General features: G+C 33.7%; 1 protein-coding gene across 1 annotated transcript; it reads left to right on the forward strand.

Annotated features, from left to right (window-relative positions):
- Positions 1-5,019: 5,019 nt before the first annotated feature.
- On the forward strand, positions 5,020-24,550 carry LOC147079079 (fatty-acid amide hydrolase 2-B-like). The gene is made up of 8 exons (XM_085948848.1): positions 5,020-5,035; positions 12,851-13,035; positions 14,874-15,093; positions 15,873-16,090; positions 17,121-17,390; positions 21,364-21,504; positions 22,400-22,669; positions 24,148-24,550. Exons 2-8 carry the CDS (start codon positions 12,859-12,861, stop codon positions 24,424-24,426), a joined length of 1,575 nt encoding a protein of 524 aa, XP_085804974.1. The 5' UTR covers positions 5,020-5,035; positions 12,851-12,858; the 3' UTR covers positions 24,427-24,550.
- The last annotated feature ends 860 nt before the right edge of the window (positions 24,551-25,410 follow it).

The raw sequence follows: 25,410 nt of genomic DNA on the forward strand, positions 1-25,410 counted from the left end.
CCATAATATGGCCGTACCTAGTTAAAGGTAAATTTATCATTCAGTTTTCATTGGGTATGTCAACACAGCGGTCGTGTTTTAAAAAAATATCTATCACACGTCTTCCTCGACCGTGATTTATTTAATATCAATTCCGCGTGTTATCGGAATATTGATTAGTGGGATTATTTGTTTTAAATAGTGAAACATTATAATATTGTCTTATTGTTAAAGTTATCAATTTACATCCGCGGTATTACAGAGATAACAGTGCACCTATAAGTTAATATGTTTTAATCTGTGTTGTTTTATCTCGTTAGATTAAAATACCAGATTTAATATTGCATTTAAAAATCTGTATTAATTAAAAACGTAAGTATTTATACAAGGTACCTACTTATAACTGTTAAATTACAATTATTTACATTATATTTTTTTGGTCATGGTTTTTTTTAAACCTACTATAAACCCACAAATAAGAGGGTTATCGAAGGTTATATGTTGTTTCTGAGTTTATTACTATTATGTAACTATATATAGGTAACAGTAGCGAAGGGTGGAGGTAGGCTGTTAAGATCCGCTATAAATAGTGTATATTAAGCTTTGTTAGTCAAACGTATTTGTTTTTATTGTACTACGACTACATTTTACAGATGGTATTGGTTAGTTTTTAAAAATCAATTAAGCCTTGCAGTAACCAAACCATAATAGTTGTCGTATATTATGGGCGATACCATAAAATTGTGCACACTTTTTCGTTCATACTTATTTGTTTTCGTTGGATTAAGAATACATATTATTTACACATAAGTAGGTAAGTACTGATTGTTGGTTCATTTTTTTAAATTCATTAAACCAAGCTGAAATAGATAAAACTATCCAAAGTTATGTATAATCTAAATGCATATTTTAAGATATTTTATAGGTGAACGAGTATTGTTTAACTATTATCTATTATGGCTTAGCTTTCGCAAGGTTTAATAGAAATTTAAAAACAAACTTATACCATCTGTGGATTGTAGTCTTATTTCAATGAAAACAAATATGTATGACTGACAAAGTTTAGTGTGCACTATTTATGGCGAATCTTAACAGCCTACCTCCACCCTTCGTCACTGATAGGTACATATACCAATAATAACAAAATTTGTTTACTTAAGTTTTTTAAATTAAAATAATACTTAATAATATTTATAATAATAAACAGTTTTCATTACTAAATTCGAACAAATTTTGCGATAGTAATTTATTATTTATTTTATACTGATTACTTTAAATTGCGAATATTGTTTGTGAATACATTTAGAAATAAGTGCTTGTACAGTATTCGGACCCGTTTTGATAATACGGGCAATCGACGGTGATCCGTATAATCGAACATCCTCATAACGAATCATATAGGAAAATCAAAGTGTACAGTACAGAGTGTACACATACATATTTGCACATATATTTAGTGTATCTCAAGTACGAGAAGAATACTTTCGGAAAAACACATTTTTTTCAGTTTTCAGACCGCTTTTCATGAATAATTATTGACTCATAAGATTAATTAGCTCTGAAATATATAATACTTAAAGTTCTAAAACATCCTTGAAACATCATCATTTCAGCCAAATTGGACTTAGGATACTCGACTCTGAGGTACAAAATATAATGTGAATTACACCAATATAAATCTAACAAATTAGTTATACAATTATTTGCATACCTTTGGCGCTACACAAACGTACGTGAACAACCATTTGTTTGAGATATAATATTTGAGACTTCCACCAGTAATAGATTATTTGATTTCCACCGCATGTTCTCAGTCCTTCTTTCCTTGACGTTTCGGGCTTCGTTTGAGACTCAACGCATGTTTACACCTGCAAAACATTGCTATCAAAATTAAATTTAGGTTGGACAGTGAGTGACAAATATTGCTAAACTTACATGTTTTTTAACAGAACCTACATTTTTGTACATGTTTTCCATTAGCGGCGGATTACAAAAAATAAGGACATTTGTATAAAAATGTTTAAAAAATTGTTTTTCAGTTTTTATTAAATTTTTAAATCAGTGGTATTCAAACTGTGCATCGCCGGATGTTTCCTTCAGGCAATAAAATAAATATCTTGAAGGGGAAACTGATTGAACGGGGCTAAAAATTGTCTTAACTGTCATTGTGCCTTTAAAAAATCCTTCTACGCTTCTACATTCAATTGGGTGCCAAAGAATCTTTATACACAAAAGGCGCCATCAAATGAAAAATACTAAAACTACTGCATTAAACAATTTTTATAGAATGTTTATTTGTTTGGCCTGGAAGGTGTATGCTGATCTGTACCTACTAAGGTTGTAAATATTCAATGATTTCTTATTAGCCAATAATTGTAATCAATCTGTCATATTTTATCTATCACAAGCTAGGATGTTGCAGTAAGGCAGTAAGGTTTAGTGACCCGATTATTCATATATCTTCATGGCATTTCTCATTTTGTACAATATTTGTTTGAAAAGTTTACTCCAAAAATTGAAAAAAATGCGACAATTATAGAGTTGTGTTGTAACAATCTTTCAAATACCTAAATAATTAAATCAAACCAAAACAGTATATTATGTTAAAACTGTTGTATAATAAAAACAGAGCTAGAATAATTGGTACTAAAACCGAACCTCCGGAGTTTGAGAATATCTTAATTATTTTATAGCCAGAACCTCGATCCCGAATCATGAACACGTCAAACCAGAAACCGGAATCCCTTGAAAATCTCAGGGTTCCGTAGGTACCATAGCTGTTTTTTAGTTTTGTAAAATTTCAGACACATATGGAGGTAGATATTTTTTCTGTTTGTAAATAAATAAATAAATAATAAATACTTAAATAAATAGTTTGAGGGGTCCATATTGAATAATTATCAAATTTTTTATTGGTTTTTAAAGCGACTGGTGCGGGCGGGGTTAACAAAATCTAGCGGGTGCCAATACTTCCATATTTACCATTAGATTCTAGTCGCTTCAACCGTGAAATACTGCACTTTTCCAGGTAAATTCACCATACCCAGTCAGTCCGTACCTACGTAGATTCACCTGGTCTGCAGATCTAACTAAGGGTGTTCATTTACGAGTTATTGCGAGCTGTCGCATCCACACGTAGTTATCGAATGCGCGTTGCTTAACGGTCATAATCAGTAGTATTATTAGTGTCCGTTTGTATCGTCCGCGCTCTCATGCCGCATCGGAATATTATAGCAAACATTGAATAGCTCAGATAGTTGCACCAATTTATGAGTGCTTAAGTAAGTAAATATAGCCCACGATGGCCAAGCGGCTAACGCGTCGATTTATAATTTCGTGGGTTCCAGGTGCGAATCCTGGGTTTGGAAAATACACATATCGTTTTTCAATATATGTTTGGACTCAGAGAATGGACTCAATAGGTCGAGCAAGTGGCTAATATCAAATTATCGTAAAAACCAAAAATCTGTTAATACAAACTTCTACTCTATGGAGGCCCATAATAATGGTCTTCTTAGGATCGGACATGGAGAATAAAAGTAAAAATAAAGGTTAGCAGGTACATATATTTTTTTAATGAACCGTAACCAAACGTTGGAACCGCAGTTTTAATTTTTGATTTGATGGAAACAAACTCTATTAGATTTTTTCATTAGATATTAGCCAGGATCCCAACCTTTAAAAAAATGGAGTTCTATCAGCTATGGATAAAAGTCAACGTATATGTTGCGGTTACATTTGTACGTAAAACATTTCAACGTTGCACAGTTCGCCGTGAGTTTTCTTATCGGAAAGAGATGTCGGCATACTATACGGTCTCCAATTTTATTAGATTCAACATGAACATTAATTCAATTTTCATGGCTGATTTTGGCAAAATTCGTGAATTCAAGAATGAAAACCTAACCTAACCTAACAAATAATCCAGTATATCGGCTATTTTCAAAATTTGTTTGCTGCTGGCTTCCTGTAAAGTGTAAACCGTCAAGAACTGTGTTTTATTTAGACATGAAATTTATGTCAGTACTATACAACCCAAAGAGGTTGGATATATGGCCATATATTTCCGATACAACATTTCACTGTGAAGTGTGATACGGCGAACTGAATACGTACCCACAAGTTTCCTGACACGCAATAATGAAGCACCCATTGACATGGGTGCTTCATTATTGCGTGTCAGGAAACTTGTGGGTACACCCATGACATTTGTTGATAGAAGAGCAAAGGCTTTTACAATTGCTCATGTCGAGCTGCTCCCATTTGCAATATATACATAAATAATGAATTATCACCAATTAAACGTTACGTCTTCTGAAAGACGTTTTTTACGAACTTAAAATTTCATGAAAGAAATCGGTTAAACGCCGAAAAGTGTGAACGGCGAACTGCATACGTACAAGTTTCCGGACACGAAATGTTGCAACATAATAGGTACCCATTACATATTAGAATATTATTCGGTTGGGCAAAATGCAAAATCGATGTAAGTATGCGATGTAATATAATAATATATAGGTAAAATATGTGTCGTGGGCGAGTACTTGCGTACTACTTATTTATTTTGGGGATAACATAACAACATTACAATACCTCAAGTATATAATAATATTATGTGATTATTAATTAACCGAATGTCATGATTGTAAATAAGTATTATCTTGTGTATTTTACTAGATAATACGTCGATTAAACGGAATTATCAAAGGATTTAACTGTATCTAAAATCACGGAAACATTGATTTTGTTTAATCGCTCCTACAGAAAATATAAAACCAACATTTAGGTATGTTGGTATTTTAAAAGGATTAATTTAATATCTAAAAATCTAATGCGCTTCGATTATATTGCAGAACAGGTTTTATTGAGTGTTGTATCGAAGCCATATTATTATAATCTAAAAATAAAACTAATCCAATTACTCACGAATATGACTATTTTGTCTCGTCATCGAAAATATTTTAAGCCTTTAAATGTATGTGTTATTATAACTAAGTACTACGTATTGTGTTTTTATCTTATTTAATAAAACGCCTTTCGAACAACAAACTTATTGGTACATAATCTTACAACAATTTTTGAAACCGAATCAGTTGTCAACAATAATAATTCAAAAAAATGTAGAATTAATAAAAATTTTGTTTGCACAATCACGTTTCACAATCATGTTTGCAGATACGATATTATTTCATTTAAAATAGGGATACCTATAGTATGATATATTTTGTCTTATTAAAATAATATTACCCATGTTGTTAGGTATCTTACTTATTAATTATAACGTCCCTTCTGTTGAATGACACACGGTTACTGCCTAACCTCACAACCTGGCTTGCATATCTAAGCTCGTCTCGTCTGCCGTACAGCCATAAATCAAATCTTCTAGGAACGTCGCACCGATGTTGCACATGACGACCGCGTACATGGGCGCCTAGCGACAGTTGCGCGTAAACCTCTCGAAACGTGGATATGTATGGGATGCGGTGACCGATGAGATTCGACGTCTAAACAGGAATGACCAATTCGTAGCCGAGTGTTGCCAAGTCAACATTTAAAATATCAGTAGATTTTGGAAAAGGTGATTAACGAGACCTGTTTTCAGATGAATTCCGTTTTTACACCTAAGGTAATAAACGTCTCCTTTTTTTAGACAAAAATTCCTATCGGCAAAATCACAAATATCAGTAGATTTCTTATACTTATTTCGAAAAAAGAATGGCAAAAAATATCAGTAGATCAACTGAAATTTCAGTAGACATGGCAATGCTAGACTAGCGTATGTGTATGCGTACTGGCTGCTTCGACTCGCAGCCCGAGACGCGTGCTATTTGATGCTAGGTACACTTACTAGATGTTTCAAACTAAAAAGTCGAATTCCGCCAATGTGCGGAGCTCTATTTGGTAATGTGCGTTTTGTGAATAACGATGACGTGACATCGACGTATTCGACATGTTACAGACGATACGAGTTTAGATGTGCGAGCCAGATTATTTTATGCACGAAATTACGACATGCGTCTGCGATAATACGAGGGTGGGTCAATAATTCCTTAGAAAAAAGCATTAAAACAGTTTTTATTTTTGTATTTTTTTTTTATTTCTCAACATAATCTCTTTGGAGCTCAATACACTTGGTTAGACGTTTCTCAATTTTTTTTAAACCGTCAGAAAAAATAAGTTTTCGCAAGGTCCTCAAAATAAGCATTTGTCCGATCGATGACTTCTTCATTTGAAAAAAAACGTTGTCCACTTAGCCATTTTTTTAAGTTTGGGAAAAGGAAAAAGTCACTGGGGGCTAAATCTGGCGAATACGGTGGGTGGTCGACCAATTCGAACTTCAATTCTTCAATTTTAGCCATTGATCGTAAACATGTGTGAACACGGGCATTGTCCTGATGAAAGAGAATTTTTTTCCTGTTTAAATGAGGCCGTTTTTCTTCAATTTCGTTTTTTAGCTGGTCCAATAAAGATGCATAATAATCCCCTGTTATTGTTTTTCCTTTTTCCAAATAGTCAACGAAAATAATTTCACGTGCATCCCAAAATACAGTAGCCATAACCTTACCAGCTGATTTTACGGTTTTCGCCTTCTTTGGACATGGTTTGTCTTCGCAATCCACTGCTTTGACTGTTCTTTCGTCTCGGGAGTATAGTGGTGTATCCATGTTTCATTTACAGTCACAAAGCGACGAAAAAATTCATCCGGATTGCGTTGCATGAGCGACAACAGGGCTTTAGAGGCCACCACCCTATTGCGTTTATTGTCGACTGTGAGCAAACGCGGCACCCATCTTGCAGAAATATTTTTCATGCCCAATTTGTCATGTAAAATAGAAATGACGCTACCTTTTGAGATCCCTGTAACCTCAATTATCTCACTCAACTTTAATCTTCGGTCACTTAACACCATATCGTGGATTTTATTGATCATTTCTGGTGTAGTCACCTCTACAGGACGTCCTGAGCGTGGTTCATCCTTTGTTGATGTACGACCACGTTTAAATTCATTTAACCAGTTATAAATAGTTGCAAGTGAAGGAGCAGATATGCCGTGAACTAAATCCAACTCATTTTTTATTTCCTTTGCTGTTAACCCTTTTATATTAAAATGTTTAATAACAGCTCTAAACTCAATTTTCTCCATTTTCCATTTTTCCATTTTCCACAAGCAATTTTTTTTTTTAAATGTACGAGAAACACACAACAACCCGACCAATCTGATTGAAACTTCGCAGCATACTGAATCGGTAGTGCCGCTGCATGAAAACAAACCGCTTACAGTACTAGTCGCGCCACCTGTCGGCTTTTCTAAGGACTTATTGACCCACCCTCGTAGCATCGCTTATTCGAAGCATGTGTCGGTATTTTGCAAATATTCACTCGGAATACCAAAAAAACAATTAAATAAAAGTACTTAAAATGTCATAATTGCAAATCCTGTGATTTCATCATATCGGAATCGAGACATTGAGCGGGATCAGGGAATTGAAACTCTAATAAGTAATTCAGGCGCGCACACAAGGGGGGTTTCGGGTCCGGACCCCCCCCCCCCAGAAACGGAAGAATACAAAATATGTTGGCACTACTTTTCTTGTGCAGCTATCAGGACCATCCAATATTTGCTTTAATATTCCAACTCCTCTCCTCTCGGCATTCTATGACACGCAAAGCCTGTGACCACGTCTTGAGGACGCGTGACACTTACAAATTGGTGCAACTATCTGGGGCATCCAATGTTTGGTTTAATATACCGATGCGCCAATATGTCTAAAAGACAAAACAGTGTGGATGACACAATTGGAAACTAATGATCATAATAAAATGTTAAGCCTTGCACATTCGGCCACTTGTGGATGTGACAGCTCGTAATAACACGTATATGAACATCTTTAGTTATATCTGTAAGTCACGAGCTTATTGAGTGTCTAGGTATGAAGAATGTACCTGGAAAAGTTCGGGATACTAGGCGGAGTAAATATGGAAGTCAGTGGCACCTGCTAGATTTTTTCATCCCGCCGCTTTATAAATGAATTAAAAAAATATTATGGATAATTTTTCAAAATGGACCCCCTATCTATGGACCTAATGGACCTAATGGACCTATCTACCTACCGTCTTACCTGCATTATAGCAAACATTATCTGAATATACATACTTCCATATTATGTCATTGTTGACATAAATAGTCATACTATCCAATATCTTCTCGACATTATGGTAATATTGAGTGTCACTTACCGGACTTTTGTTCTCATACCTATTTACGGAAACAATCAGTATGGCAGGCTGAAAAATTCGCAGCCTTGAAACAAAAACATACTATGTACATTTTTATCAACTGGTTTGTCGCGAGTATTCTCCAAAAACTCTCAAGTTTTACCTATAAAAAGTACAATAACATAAAAGCAAACAAACAACATACATAGATTCATACCTACTCAATTATTTCATCTACATTTGTATTTTTTGTTCACGACGGTCGATCAGCAAACTGGCCGCCCTCACGTTTCGAGTGTTGTTAGTGATTGTTTCGTGCCCGCGCTTGCTTTCCATTCGCACATTATAGCATCCTAATATCGGAAGCATGGTTGGGAAATGTCTATTTAGACCTATAAAGACTATACGAGGGTTGTCCAAGAATTAAAGACCTTTTTTCATTTTTGGCGACGTGGATGTTATTTCTCAAAAAATGGCAGCACTGGCGTGTAGCGTAGACATCCCTCTCCAGAACGAGTGGTGAGCCGGCTCGGTAGTTGCTTCAGTATGACCTTTGCGTCCGTTTGAGATGGACGCTCCGCTGTCGAATCCCGCCGCCTGCGAGGTGCATTCAATCATTTGGTTTCTCAACCAGGAGGGAGTCCACCCTGTTGAAATCCATCATCGTCTCACACCCAATTATGGTAGTGTGATGAACCAGTGGAATGTCAGGAAATGGTGTACTGAGTTTTCGAGTGGTAGTAACAATTGTTAATGATGAGGAGGTGAGAGGAAGGAGGTCCTCAATCGATGACGTTTTGTTGAAGAAAATCAATGATAAAGTTCGTGAAGATCACCGTCTGACAGTCCGTGAGCTCGCAATTTTGATCCCAGACGTCAGTAAGTCTACCATACAAACGATTTTGAGGGGAAAATTGGGGTATGCAAAGGTGTGCCCGTTGGGTGCCCAAAATGCTGACGGAAGCTCACAAACAAAATCGTGTGTAAAGCGCTTAGGTCTTTTTGAACCTTTTGGACTCATTCAAATGGGATGTCCTCCGTCATCCTGCTCATAGCGCCGACCTGGCGCCGAGTTATTTCCATCATTTTCTTCACCTGAAGCAACATTGGCAGGAAAACGCTTCGAGACCAACGGGGACGTGGAGGAAGAGGTGAAAACATTTTTGAGGACGGTGGCGAATTCTACGACAAGGGAATCAAGTAGCTGTGCCAGAAGTGCATCGGTCGCAACCGGGACAACGTCGAAAATAGTGGGCATATGTATCTAAAATTTCGTATGCTTTTTTTATAAAAATATTTTTTTCCTGATTTTTTAAATAATAAAGGTCTTTAATTCTTGGACAACCTCGTAATAAAGCAAAATAAAAATGAGATCACGTGACTTAAAAATGTGTAAACTTGCAAAAAATAATAAAATGTTCTATCACGTGTCAGGTTAGTTGTGTGGCGTGATAAGCGTGAGGTGACCTTAGTATGGTTGTGATACATTTTAACTTACTATAGCATTTTTGTCTGATAAAATTTAAACAGTAAAACGATATTGCTCAATTTTTGCATGTGGCGCGGGCTCTCCATGGGCTCACGTGCGCCCATCCGTGGCATGATGGTAATGTCATCATTAACATCAGCCAGGGTTGACCCACTTCTGGATAAAGGCCTCCCCTATTTCCATCCACTCTTCTCGGTACCTTCGCTGCCATATATATCCATCAAACTTTATGAGCATACCTGTGGTTCTTTAGTGTCCATTGTGTACCACTGTATGACGGCATTTGTCCAGCCGTTGTCCACTCGCCGAACGACGTGTCCAGCCCATTGCCATTTCATTTCCTTAGCAACACCTGTCACATCTTGTTCTATTGTCTGCTTCCATAATATATCGGTTTATTTTATGATCGTTCCGCGTTATGCCCTTTTTATGCCACATTGCGCTACTCGCAATTTTTGGATTTTTCTTATATTAAGTGTGAGGCCTCAGTGTCAGCGTTCGGCGCAGCGTTGAGCGTTCTGCGCAACTCAAACGTATAACCGTATAAATGTATAACAAAAAAAAAAAACACTGTCTACGAACATTTTCACACACGGTTATACGTTTGAGTTGCGCAAAACGCTCAACGCTGCGCCGAACGCTGCCACTCAGGACGTACACTAAGAGTCCATGTTTCACACTCATACATAAGCACTGATAGCATACATTGATTGAACACTGTTGAAGATACTAATGGCAGATGGTAATGACATGTTTCTAGCATAATATTATTATATATATTTTTATTTGTTAAATCACAATACCAGTGTTTCATTAAACATGCAACAGTTGTATGGTCTTTTTCTTAATACAAAATACCTAGTCAGGTGTCCATTAAACTTTGACATCATTGTAGTATCTATTGAGATGATAAAATAAACACATTCAATGCAAACTTGTTATTACGAATCATCTCAGAGTAATAAAATTCTATCTAAAATAAATAGAATTACCTGCTAATAGGTAATTAACATAATCTGTTAAGTATGTACTTACATAATATTATGTAAAAATTGAAGGTTATAGAGAAAATGAATAGAATTACAGTGTACAATAATACTAAATGAACAAATCTTTGGTTTTGAACCTGTGTCCCACGGGATTCGCGCCCATGTGCTCTGACCGCTACGCTTCGGAGAGTATTGTATAAAACTATAAACTATGTACTAGTTAACTTTGTCGCAATTAGAATTATATTCAATAAAAGAATGTTACATTCGTAAATCTTGTGAATTAATCATTGAATAAAATATATTTTATTAAATGCTTTGTGCAATATTCATGGCGTTTAAAATTATTAAATAAACCGAATTCTAATGATGTATGTAACCATAAAATAATAGGTAGTTATTACTAAGATGGGATCCTTTAATGGGAATGCGCTGCTATCAGAAAAATAGGAAAAAACTTGAAATCTTTTTTATTTGTATAAAATTAAGCTTTATTATTGTGGCCATACTAAAATTATATAAGTACTTACTTAAATAAAAAGTATCTCAAGTTATACACATTTTTTTTCTTTTATGAAAATCTATACTTTTCAAAATAAATATATAAACAATATTAAAACTATGAATTAGTCAAAAAACTTTTCAATACATTAGAGAAAACAAACTAAATTTTAATAGTTAACTATTCTTTAATAGCTAACTATTTAAACTAAACTTTAAAAATTAACAAACTAAATTTTAATAGTTAACTATTCTTTAATATAAGTTTCTGCAGTTAAAAAATAATTACCTAGAAACCGAACATTTGAAGTGGGGTTGTATTATATTTCGACAATTATGTCAAAAATAGTGTAAATATAAATAATATTTATTATTTTATTCCAATGTTGATGGTCCGTAAAACATTTTTTGATTTTTTCGTGGTCCGCGGATGTAAAAAGGTTAAGAAACATTTTCCTACCACACCATTAAAACTAAAGTAGGTATGTGTTGTCTCTCTCCACCAACACATCGAAGTCGAAGAAACCCCAAAATATATTCATACACTCCAAAAACTCAGCATTAAAATCAAGCCGTGTCAAAATTTTGATGTTAAATGTCAGATTACCATCCGTCAAGGTTGCCACGGCCCTCATAGTCTAGCTAGAGCGTAAGATGCTCACCTTTCACTCACATGGGGACTCCGGGTTCGATTTCCGATGAGGTCACAATACATTTATGTGATATTTTCAAAGCTTGGGTGTTTGTAATTGTTTCACATCTATTACTAATAATTACACTACTGTTTCACTACACTACTGTCATTGGGCATCACGGCATGTTGTAGTGTTAAAAAATAATATTTATGTATGAAGAATATAATATAATATGAGAATCGAAAAAATGTATGATTATCATGATTGAGATGTTAAAACCTACAATGTGACAATTTCTCAAAATGATTTCTTGGATTTTCCAATCATTTTATATTAAATTAAATTATTTATTAAATCCCTTAATGTTCAATATACCGCTAAAATTAAAATATAATTATTTAGAAACCACTGATTTAACAAAGTTGAATAGAAACATAATACCATTAATGTAAGTAGTCATCACATAGGAGCTATTGTTACAATCACTAAATGTTGACTTTTCCGGCTATTTAGATAAAACAAATTATTCACAAACTTTCAAAAAAAATTGAAAGTCTACCATCATTTTTATGGATATAAAGCAGTTTTTTGTGTCTCCCCTAAAATTGATATTTTGTCACAACAGAGGTTTTAACCTATTCTATGCCTCACGATATCACGATTTTCGACGAGACATGTTGAATATAGAGCAAAGCTCTTACTAAAATCACTGTAATACCGATAATTTGTAGGTTAGTATTTCATAATTATTCAAACAGGTGTCACTGTGTGTTTCATTTTTTAGATTATGCAAATCAATCGATAGTGGCTAGTAATTTGAGTTTAAAGTCGGACTAGATAACTTGCGAAATTTGTATGTGCGGCTTGTCGATCACGGCCTCATAGAGTGAGAAAACTCGCTGAAGGCGGTACAAGCTAATTTATAGCGGCATAATATCAATACTAGTTCTCAGAGCTGTTGAATCTGAAGATATTAAATTTACATTTTTTTCAATTTACGACTTACCATTAATTTTATGGAAATATTTTGATTTTCACAGATACAAGGATGTTGAATTATTTCTGGCGCATGTTGATTCGAATATTTGTATGCCTCCTCGGGTCTTTCTTGGGTTTACCGAGTTTGATCTCACGCATGAGGTGGAAGAAGAAAGCTCCTATAATAACAAACCCAATATTATTTAAGACTGCGACAACTTTGGCTGAAATGATCAGACAAAAACAGGTAATTAATTATTATAATATAATATATTATAGTCCATAAATGACATTACATGTTTTTGGTTGAATTTTGACACCCCCTTCCCATTGTCACATTTCGTTAATAAAATATTTTATCTCCCTATGTAAATTATGTCACATTTTTTAAAACACTCCCCCCCATTCGTTAAAAAATAAATCTGCTCAAAATTATCAATTTCAGTATGTAGGTAGGTACACTAATAATTTTATCTCAAAATATGATTGTGTGTTAATTATTTATTTTGTTGATTTTACGCCACTTACATTAAATTTCCTACAACCGCCCTATACATTTATTTATAATTAAATTTTTGTATAGCTATATTTGTTATAATATAATCCATGCTAAATTTTACTTTCTTAATTAAACATTTTAAATTCTTTACTACATTATAACAAGTTTTCACTTCTATCCTGAAGATTTGTAAACACGTTTAATCAATTTGCAATAATAGTATTGGCATATTATGTTACAGTGACATCTATGTTTGTAAAAATATATTACCTTTGTTAATATCTTATTTTAATGAAATTTTTTGACTCCAAACTTTCACAATTCTAGACCAGACCGATAACATCTGTATATCAGTGACGAAGGGTGTAGGTAGGCTGTGGAGATCTGAAAAAAAAGATATCGGTTTTTTCGGTTTGGTATATGTTCAAACACGCGCGTTAATATGATGTACAGTTTTAGTGACACACCTCGACATAATTCTCATAATTTATAATATATTAATATAAAAATGTATGGCTACGGCCGTGCAGTGCAGAAGAACCATTGGTTTCTGACCGTGGCGCCGGGCTATTACATAAGTACCATAAAATTTTCTAAATTATGGTAGAAAATAAATTTTTAATACAAATAAATACATTTAAAAATTGTTATTTTTTTCACGAAAGCCGTAACTGAACCGATATATATTTTTTTACTTAAACCGAAACGATAACCGAAATGAAAAAAAAACGGTTCAAAACCCTGATAAATAGTGCACACTAAACTTTTGTAGTTGTACTTATTTGTCTTTAATAAAATAAGAATAGAAATTGCAAATGGTGTTGGTTAGTTTTCTAAAATTCAATTAAACCCTGTCTAACCAAACCATAATAGATACAAAATATCCATCTAGAAAATATCTAATACGACGTATGAGTTGAGATATCTAATATGATGTATGACGTATGACGCTCCATTGAGGAAAACAAATAAGTATGTCTAACAAAGTTTATCGCGCAGTATTTATGTCGAACCTTCATAGCCTACCTCCACCCTTCACCACTAGAAGATATACCAGGTAACGATAAATCTGGATAATCAAAAATATAATATCATATTTTATTTCCAAAATGAACCATTTTACATAATTGCATTTTTTAAAAATGCTATTTTTTTTTGGTGGTCAAAAATGAAATGAGAATAGTCGAAAATCCGGATAATTATTGAGGGCCAGATGTATTTTTATCTCTTGTCGCTTTTTCAAAAATATAGAAATATTAGTAATCTCATGGAAATTTTCAATATTAAATACACGTGTCATGATTTTTATTGATAATATTATTGTTATAGATAGATATTATGTATTTGGCTCAATAAATGCATCTGTTCACTACACCTATCGATTAATTAGTTTGATAGTTTTGACAAAAAACAAGACATAATCGGAAAACCACCAAGCGAGACAATGCAATGGAATATTGTTGGTGTAAATTACAGTCGACGATGGCAACCATAACAATAATCACATTAAGAAATAGAAGAAGTTTCATCTGCGTATGTTCAAGGTGACATTCTTCAACTATAATTATTGTTAACTATTTTTACAGGTTAGAAGTGAAGATGTCATTCAAGCATATATATTAAGATGCAAAGAAGTGAATCCTGTGTTAAATGCAATTGTTGAGGAGAGATATGATTTGGCTCTGTTGGATGCTAGGAATGCTGATCGTCTCATCGCAACCAATGAATACACTTTGGATGAATTACGAAAACAATTTCCACTATTGGGTATTCCAGTTACCGTCAAAGAAAGCATTTCAGTTAAAGGTGAGAATTATTTTGTATTTACATATTATTTGAGGCGCTCAGTATCAAAGTGGGCCAAAGGTACCTTGATGTTTTTTACAGGAGGGCGAAAAACTGTAGTAAAGTTATACTTTTGACAATGTATAATTAAGTATTATATTTTTCATAACCTTTCCTGAAAACTTTTAAATAGTAAATAATTTAAGTGTAACTTTATTAACAAAGCTCAATTTGACATCTAAAATATGCTCTTGGCCACTTTTGATACTGACTATTCAGTTTGGCCGTTTTTGATAATAAGTGATGATCTTTTGGCCAAGTTTGAAACTAATTATGCAGATGGCCGTATTTTTTTTTTTACCAAAACTTATTGGAGTATTTATTAATATTTTTTTTATTAAAAACTTGAATATAACACCGTTAAAAATTATTTTCATTTTCAATTATTTCTGGCTTCCTGTAAACCAACTTGTACCTAAAACACTTACAAAATACATAATAAAAACTAAAAAAAAAAAAGGGAAATAGTTATGTAATTAAATCATAAATTCAGAGCGACGCATATTTTTTCATCTTTGTGCTATAGAGATCACCATATAGTATACATTCATCTCTTTCCGATAAGAACGCTCACGGCAAACTGTGCTACGGTGAAATTTAATACGGACAAATTACATGTAACCTTATTTTCTGTCAAAGTTCTCTAATAAATCTTAAAGAAATAGACGTTTCATGTTTGACAATTTCTTTGCAGTAAATTCAATTGATAATTATTTTCAGGTAAACCTGTATATTTTTAGGTATGAGCAATAGAGCTGGAAGGGTGAAAACGAATATCCTCGTTGCTAAAGAAGATGCGGAAGTAATTGCTCAATTGAAAGCCGCCGGCGGAATACCGATAGCCGTTTCCAACACGCCCGAGCTGTGCATGTGCCTGGAGTCCATCAACAATATAACTGGGCGAACCAATAATCCTTATGATACGAGGAAAACTTGCGGCGGATCCTCAGGAGGAGAGGTCAGTTGTGACAATATAATAATTTTAGGAGGGTGAAAAGAATATTTTTTTAAATAACTCCACAATCCGATGCAGATTTTAGCCGTCTGACGAAGAGGTTTCTTTACGGATATTTTGTATGATTAATGGATGTTAGCAACGAGTTCAACTTATTACGTCCATACTCTGAGTATAAAACAACATGTAAATTTGTTGGACACGGGATTCGTACCCGATACTCACGACTTCTTATGCGAACACATTACTCAGTGACGTCCCTAGACAAAATGCCGCCCCTAGGCAGCGCCAAAATTCCGTCACATTTTTTTTATATTTACAGTTTTTTTTTATAATCCTTTCATGACTCCAATATCTAAGAAATGTTTTGTATGGATACATTACTTACAACTTCTGCTTCCAATATACATTATTAAAAGTCCACGGTTTCAGATACATTTAAAAATAACACTTGACAACATCCAAAACTCGCGAGTGACTGGCAAACATTTTACACAAAATGAAGTAAAGTGTATCTACCTATAATTTAAATATAATTCGCAAATCTGCACGTGTCATTGCTATACACCAAGGAAGTGACATCCAAAAACAACGGAAGTAAACTAGACATCGCAAACTGGACAAAAAATTATAGTCCGATTAAAACTTGTATAGTAATTAATACATTTTTTTTCGAACCAGTGAACTGAATTTTTTAATAGCAAGATATTTCCGTTATTATTAAGTTTAGGTAGTTAGCTTTTTCTATATATTATGTCTAAAGATCGATTTGCCGCCCTTCATGTAACTGCCACCCCCAAGCGACGCTCAATCTGCCTACTCCCACGAGACGTCACTGACATTACTACAATAACGACATTAACAATTTTAAATTATTGTGTCTTTAGGGGGAATAGGTATTAGAGAGATCTAGTGAAATGTGAAATTAAAAACGATAAGATTATTATTTAATATCAAAATAAAAGATTAATTAAAAAATTTCTCATTCATATTGTTTTGCGGTATCGGTATATTTCTTACCTCTTCATTTTAGGGAGCACTAATAGGATCCGGAGCATCCCTTATTGGAGTTGGATCCGATGTTGCAGGTTCACTTCGGATACCAGCTTTATTTTGTGGAGTATTTGCCCATAAGCCAACTGCCAGGGCCCTTTCCATAATGGGCCATGTACCGCACTGTAAGGAAGATGAATGGAAGGACTTTTTCAATCTCGGTCCCATGGCACGCTATTCGGAGGATCTTTTGCTACTCATGAAGGTTCTGAAGGATCCAAATGGACCGAAGCTTCAGCTTGATGAAGAAGTTAGTATTTGAAGATAATATATTTTATGACAACAGAAAAAAGAATAAAAGGGAATTGAGATTGAGATAGCCGCTTAAGGCTATAACTTCAGTTGAGGCATGGTCTAAAAAGATCGTGACTATGACTATGACAATGACGCAAGCCGAACGAAATATAATTTGTCATAAAAATTCAAAACGCGTCCATTTAATGTAATGTTATTGTTATATTAGTAATAATAATAGTATATTCATTGACATGTTTTCTTTTTCAAGTAAATGGGTAACGTTTTTTAGTCATCTTTACACGATTTAAGAATACATTCCTCCGACGCCATCACAAAACAAATTGACGTGCTTACACCTCGACTGTCGGTCTCCGATTGGCGACTAGTGAAAAATTTCGTCCCACCTACTGTTGAAAATTATTTTCCATTTCACTTATGTATGCTTTTAAAATTCTGTTGGCCAGTATTATATGTTTCACAACAGTTAGTTCAAACAATAGTTAAAACAGTAGTCTTTCTGTCTAGGTTTATTTTAAAACTATGTTGGCCCAGTTGGTAGAGCGGATGTTTGTGTATAAATATGAAACTGTGAGTCGCAGGCATTAATATAATATTATTTGAATGAAGTGTGTAAAATATAAAATGACACTAAAATTTTAGTCTACGCTGAAGTTCAGTTTAACAGAATCATCGAAAAAGTCAAAATTCACATCAACAAATATATACAAACATTTAGGAAATAGTTTTCACATAAACTAAATGAGGCGCCGAATCGCTAAACTGGCTCCTGGGGGTTTTTTGAGTTTTGAGTAAAACACGAAAAACTGTTATGGGCAGTGTAATAACTTTAAGTGTAATTTAAGTTATTGTCTAGTTTCCGGTTTATATGGAATAGTAAATTAAAACGTCAAATTCAATTTATATGCGCCAATATTCCAAATAAATGCATTTTAATTGTCCGGAGAGCACACTTGCATCACTCGCTGTCGCAAGGAGCCAAATTTGAGACTCATAATTTGACGTTACATGTCAATAGAGTCGAGTTTGGCACTTACTGGAATAAGGTCGGTCGGAAATGACTGTCAGTAGCGGGCCGTATTTATTTCAATTAATATAGATATTTTAGAATTTATTTTGCCAAACAAATATTTTCTAACCATACTTACCTACTACACGGTAAATCCTGTTTTACATTGCATCTTTTTAGCATTTATAGCGGTAGGTATGTATGTATGTACATAGAAAAAAAGCATTTTTTCAGAATAAAGAATCGTGTTTATTAATGAGAAGCGAGCAAGAAATTACACAAGTATACCAAATATGTGAATAAGTGATGGTCCCAATAACACATACATAGAAAGCATAATAAAACACAATGTATTATTTAATCGTTTCAACGGAATATACTTTACAGTATATCGACCACAGATAAAAAATAATTATTAATTGCGGTGTTTTAGTCTATGTATGCTATTATACATCTTCCATAACTACGTGATATTTAGTTCCACGATAAGTATACCCGACTCAGCGTCTTATTCCGGCAGTAATGTGGCTCACTACCTTTTAACTCCTTTATAAATGCACAACACTTGCTCTTTTCCCTATAAAACTCGCATGTGCCTTATCCCCGCCTCTTCTCTCGGTGGGAAGTTTTCCCGCGCTATTTTGAAATCGCTTCACAACACCTTGGATTCTACCTTTTTTAATGTTTAAAATACCCAAAAAGGTTTTTTGGCATACGGGAACCAAATCACCAGTTTGACTTTTTCGGGCATATTATTTTATATTGAAAGATTGTTTTCTTTCAGCCCCACTGTGTGACATCACTGAAACTCCTTCACAATACTTCACTCTAAATGTATCTTGAGCAAGTTTCACTGCCTTTTCATAAAATGCAGTATGGAAATGTCTAATATCAGTTCCATTTAATGAACTGCACTTGAAGTTCTTAGTGTCATGATTACACTGAGGATACTCAGGCAATTTTTTAGATGAATATCTGCAACAAATTATGAAAAATACAATAATTAATAACTTTGAAAATAAAAAGTAAAGATAGAGGTTAATAAAATATATATACAAAAGTATAAAATAATGACTATACTTAGATATTATGTAAATATATATAATGAGATTTATGGCGGTTATCTTAAATCAATTTATTATACTTATGGATTCGCTTAGAAAGTCATCAAGTGATTAAAAAATAATGTTCAATTATTAAAGGTCCCAATAATATTATTTTTTGACACAAGCAAAATATGTTAAAAATCTGTACTTAGAGATCTCATAATAATTACATCACGCTAAATATACAATATTATGTATCTACGGCATAATTTAAAAAAAGCATAGGAAACAAAAAATATTATTATGAAACACCACTGGATTATTGAAACATCTATAGCAAAAATTAATGTTAGGAATGACAATTTTTAAATACCTTTCTTGGCGTAACACGTTACATTTCCAGCCAGCTGGATTTCTTAAACGCTTCCTTGATTCTCCTGGTAGAGATTCCGTTACACTTACTAATGAAACATTCATTATTAATTAGTAAAAACAATCAAATAGATGAAGCAAAATCAAGACATTCTCACTGCACAGACGCGAACGGTTTGACGCGGTTGTATAGAGATTTTACCGTATGTTTGAAATCAGTATTTGAATGGCGGCGTCTGACTGGTCGGTTAAGAAGAGACAATTTAGCGACTCCTTATTTTTTCAAAGAGCGCGCTTGGCGACTCACGTCAATATTCATTTTGATTTTTTGATGAAATTGGGAGGAATTTGAAACTCTCAACTGGAAAAGTCGATAGGTCTATCGATAGAGCATCTAAGTACATTCAAAACTCATTTTATCGAAAAATCGCCAGGAGCCAGTTTAGCGACTCGGCGCCTCAAATAATACCAAACAAAAGTAATGCATTACATTTTAAAAATATAAGTAAACTTTGTTTTGACAACTAGTCACATAGAAAACCGAGGAAAATCACAAAGCGATACAATATTTCACCGATCAAAATAACACACAAATACCATTTATGCTCTATCTATATAATACTTATTATACTATAAATAACCTTTCATCAAATTGATAATTTTTTTTGAATGAGTTTGTTCATATACTATTATATTTGAATATAATATGTAAGATGTACAATACTATTAAGTATACTCATGTTAAAATAATAATTTTTTAATTAACTAAACCGCAAAGTGGAATATATTTTCTGTCAATACACCTATTCGGTTTTGAGTGTTACAATAATCCATAATAATCTATTGACAAATGAGAACTATTTCTTTCCATAATGTAAATCTACCGGTGCGAATTTCATATTTTTAAATGTCGTCAGAGCGAATATAATATTATATTCCCCATAAAAATGTTATTCTTTTGTAATAAACGGATAAATACAGATGAAAGCGACGGAAATGCATTCTTAGAATGGTTAATTTCCAAACTGCATTAATAATTTGTATACATTATTAGGTTACATGCAAATTGTACGTAAAACATTTCACCGTGGCACAGTTCGCCATGAGCTTCCTTATCAGAAAGAGATGACCGTATACTATACAGTCTCCAATTTTATTAGATTCAAATCAAATTTTTGGCAAAATTCAAGAATGAAAACGTAACCTAACCTAACGAATAATCCAGTATATCTGCTATTTTCAAAATTTGTTTGCTGCTGGCTTCCTGTAAAGTATAAAGTGTAAAGAACCGTGTTTTATTTAGACATGAATTTGATGTCAGTATTATATGTCCCAAAGAGATTGGACGGTCTTGAATATACGGCCATATATTTCCGATACAACATTTCACGGTGACATGTGATAAGGCGAACTGCATACATACAAGTTTCCGGACACAACATCATTATTGGTTTTCTTTATTCAAACACCAGATGTCATCCTCCAAAATATACATATAATTGTATGTAGGTACAACTGAACTCTGCCATTGTCATTTTCAGGTTTCAATAAAAGACTTGCACTATTATTACATGGAAGGGGATAAGTCAGGAGCGACCAGAAAAATTGACAATGATATTAAAAGTGCAATGAAGAAAGTTATAAAATATTTTGGGGGAGTTCTACAGAAAGAAGTACAAGAGGTTGGTAATAATTCATAATATTATATGTTATGATTATAGATTATCCAGGCAGTTAAGGGTAGTTAAAGGCTATTACATTTGTCATATTATTAGAAAAGTATTTGAACAAACATCTATTGAATGTCATGCAACTGAGTAGGAATTTTACTAGTATGTAGATTAAGATGTAATACCTACCCCGTTTACACATGCATGGATTTACTGCTGACAGTACGCATTATTGCAGCCAAAACAAGAAAATGCACGCATAATCATGTATTATCGTGCAAGTTGCAAGATTGCATGCATGGATCAAAAAAGTTCAGAGGATTCTGAATTTTCACTCGATAGTTGGAACTTGCATGACGTATCTGCATGCACAGTACAAAAATAGTGGCGAATCTATCAAATGTCACAATACAATGACAACAACGCGTCTCGCTTACGCTTGAATAATGAGTTTGGCGAGACAGTCACCAATATTACGTGTAAACAGTTATTATCAAGATAATTTAATTTACACACTATTGGTGCCACTAAATCCATGTACATGTATAGACGCTAAGTCTTCTTGTCAATTACGTTTCATCTCTCATTCTGATTGATTAGGTCATTCACCGAGAATTCTCTGAGTTGCTCCTGTAATGTAATTTTATTCCTCCTATACCTTTTTATAAAATGTGTATACATAAGATTTTCTGTAATACATAAGATTTAAATCATTTCACTTAATTACTAATAACAACCCTTTCGGGATCATCTTCAATATCAGCAGTAGTTAATAAAGATCCATAAGCACCACTTTATAATAATATATTGTGGGGAATTCTTTTGTTGACCTGGCAATTTAATGATAAGGCTTACTAAAATGGGTTCATGAATAATTATTATTACTAATATTCCTTTTCAAATAAAGGCTGAGATTAAAAACCTGGCGTTCGGATTTGAGGCATCAACGATGGGTCTTTTGAAAATTGAAGGAGTCGACACAATCTTCTCAGATCCAGACGACTATAAGAAGTGGAAATCAGTGTGGCCAGAGATTCTAAAGAAGATGTTTGGATGCTCCGATTCATTGAACACCTCCATCGGTTATGGAGTTTTGAAGAAGATGAGTCATTGTGTTTCTGACAACACTTTCAAAAAGGTCGCCGAGATGAATGCAAATCTTCGAAAAGAGTTCATGGTGATTATATTTTATTTGAAGATACTGATACAAAAGAACCTCTATATAACGGACTAATGCCGGTGAGGGGTGTATGTTAAAGCTGAAAGTCCATTAAGTTTATAAAAATACAAACAAAATCCTGTTTATTCGTCTTCGGATGATATATCCAGACACACCCATTGTGGAGTGACATTAATGTTCGATGTCAACGCGTTTGCTTTCGGTAATCCTGCTTTGAAAAAAGAATCAAATAGTTTTGTTTGCGCTTTTGAAATCTGCTATTTTTTTATAATCGAGTCTCAAAAATTACAAAAATGCGTGTAATATAGTTGGATTTCGTTATCTAACGAATAGTCAATAAATATTATCAGATTATCATGCGCAGAACATTGTGTACAAGCAGTGACACTTGGATTTAAACGTGTATAACATTAACAAGATGTTTTTAACAATTTTCATATTTAATCGGATGTTTTGTTCCTACATATCCAAATTCCGTTAAATCAAAGTATGTTATATCGAAGTCCTACTGTATTACCTTCTAATTATTTGAGTGTTGTCAACAGGTCCCAGTGGCATAGCTAGAAATATCAGGCCCCCTTTAGTATTTCAAAATTTCAGTACCTATTGTGTAAATGAGAGAAACAAACTGTTACCAATTTTTCTTTCCACAATAATAGTATTGGTAACTGATAAAAGAAATAATATCATTATCAGTATCATTGCCGTAAAATATATTTTATATATTGCACATATTAGGACCAAAATTATAGTGAAAATATTGTCTTTCGCGAGATAATAATTTGACGAGTTCATTTATTTAAGCAAAAGACAATGAATATTTGTGCACATATTATTTCTGTATAAATTTATTGGTCAGATGAGTTTATGATCCTAATTAGAGGGAACGTTGAATGTACCCTCACTCGATAGTAATATTACATTGTGATTTTATGTTTCTTATTGACTGTGCAAGTCTTATATTTGCCGATTACCCAGTACAAACTATCAAAGACTCTAGTGATACTAATTTAAATAAGTGGGCTTATGCATTATATGGAATGTTACTTAGACCGCATTCCCAATCCAAGTAATACATAACCCTACTTTTATACATACTGCATAGGGCCCTAATTATCGATATTAAATTTGAAATATCTCAGTAAACTATTTTTATAATATATTAAAATTACTATTTTGTGACTAGGTATTATATCGATCTATACTGTCCTACTTTTAAGCCTTGTCCACATGGCGCGTGTCTCGCCATGAGTGCATGTGGACACCTCAATCAGATCAACTGTACCTCGACCGCACGCGACAGTCGTCACGGCGTGAATATATTATGTAGACAGCTCAATGAGCTCACACGTACCTGGAATGCGCACGAGTCAAAACGCGCCACGTGGACAAGGCCTTAGTGCAGAAATATGAGATATGTATTATTATCACAGAAGAAATCTACACTAAATAATATATTTCTCATAATTTTTCAGGATTTGCTCAAAACCAACGGTGTACTCTTCTATCCAACACTTCCATATACGGCATTTTACCACCGAGATTATAGTAAAAGACTTTTGGATATAACATATACGATGATATTCAATGCTTTGGGCTTCCCATCGACCAACTGCCCATTGGGCTTGAGTAAGAACGGAATGCCAGTGGGAATCCAAGTTGTGGCGAGTCCTGGATGCGATCATTTGACCCTTGCTGTTGCGAGAGAACTTGAAAAAGCGTTTGGTGGCTGGATACCTCCACCGCATTTGTAACATGATTATTATTATCCATATTAAGTGTTCCATTAGGTATGCCAAAATAATTATGAAATAAAATATGTCATTTAAAATAGACTGAAGTGAAGCACCTCAAGTACGAGGGAAATATCTGAGATGATGGAGAGGAAATACGTATTAAAGTAATAATTATTCTGTACCTCAGAACCAGATAGGCTAAGTACAGATTTTGTACATAAATTTGATTTATCATATATTATCCTATCAAGTATTCACACTTCAAATCTGAAATTCTTAAAACAATAAAACCAAATTATATTGAAAGTACAGTACAACCTTGATACAACGGACTAATACGGGTGAGGGGGTGTTGTCCGTTAAAGCCGAAAGTCCGTTATATAAAAACACAAACAAAATCCTGTTTATTCGTCTTCAGAGATACACCCGTTGTGGAGTGATATTTATATTCAATGTCAACGGGCTTGCTTTTGATAATCCTGCTTTGAAAAAAGAATCAAGTTTTGTTTGCACTTTTGAAGTCTGTTTTTTTTTATAGTCGACTCTCTAAAATTGCGAAAATCAATCATGATGTGATACCCAGGGTCATCTTTATCTACTTCTAACCATTCTAAACTTATTGAATGGAGTAATAACCATTCACTTTGAGTAAACAAATTAAACTGCTATACAGGTGTGCGAATTAGCACCCAGCGTTGCAAACGTCAGTGTTACGTTCAGTCTACGATCCTGACGGCATTATGACTCGAATTCGAGTGCGAGAGGTATGACGGAATTATCATGCACAGAACATTGTTTACAAGTGGTGTCACTTGGATTTAAACATGTATAACATTAACAGGTGCTTTTCTCAATTTTCACATTTGACACGTCATTATATCGAGGTTCTACTGTATTCTTTTTGGAGATAAGGTAGTCTGGCTCAGATGTACAGAATTTTATATTGGATAAATAAAAATTATTTTGTATTTTGTGATGCAGTGATGCAGTGACTCAAAACTA

This window comes from Rhyacophila brunnea, unplaced genomic scaffold (genome assembly GCF_057557595.1).
Source record: "Rhyacophila brunnea isolate RB1 unplaced genomic scaffold, BYU_Rbru_1.0 scaffold_10, whole genome shotgun sequence".
Lineage (NCBI taxonomy): Eukaryota > Metazoa > Arthropoda > Insecta > Trichoptera > Rhyacophilidae > Rhyacophila > Rhyacophila brunnea.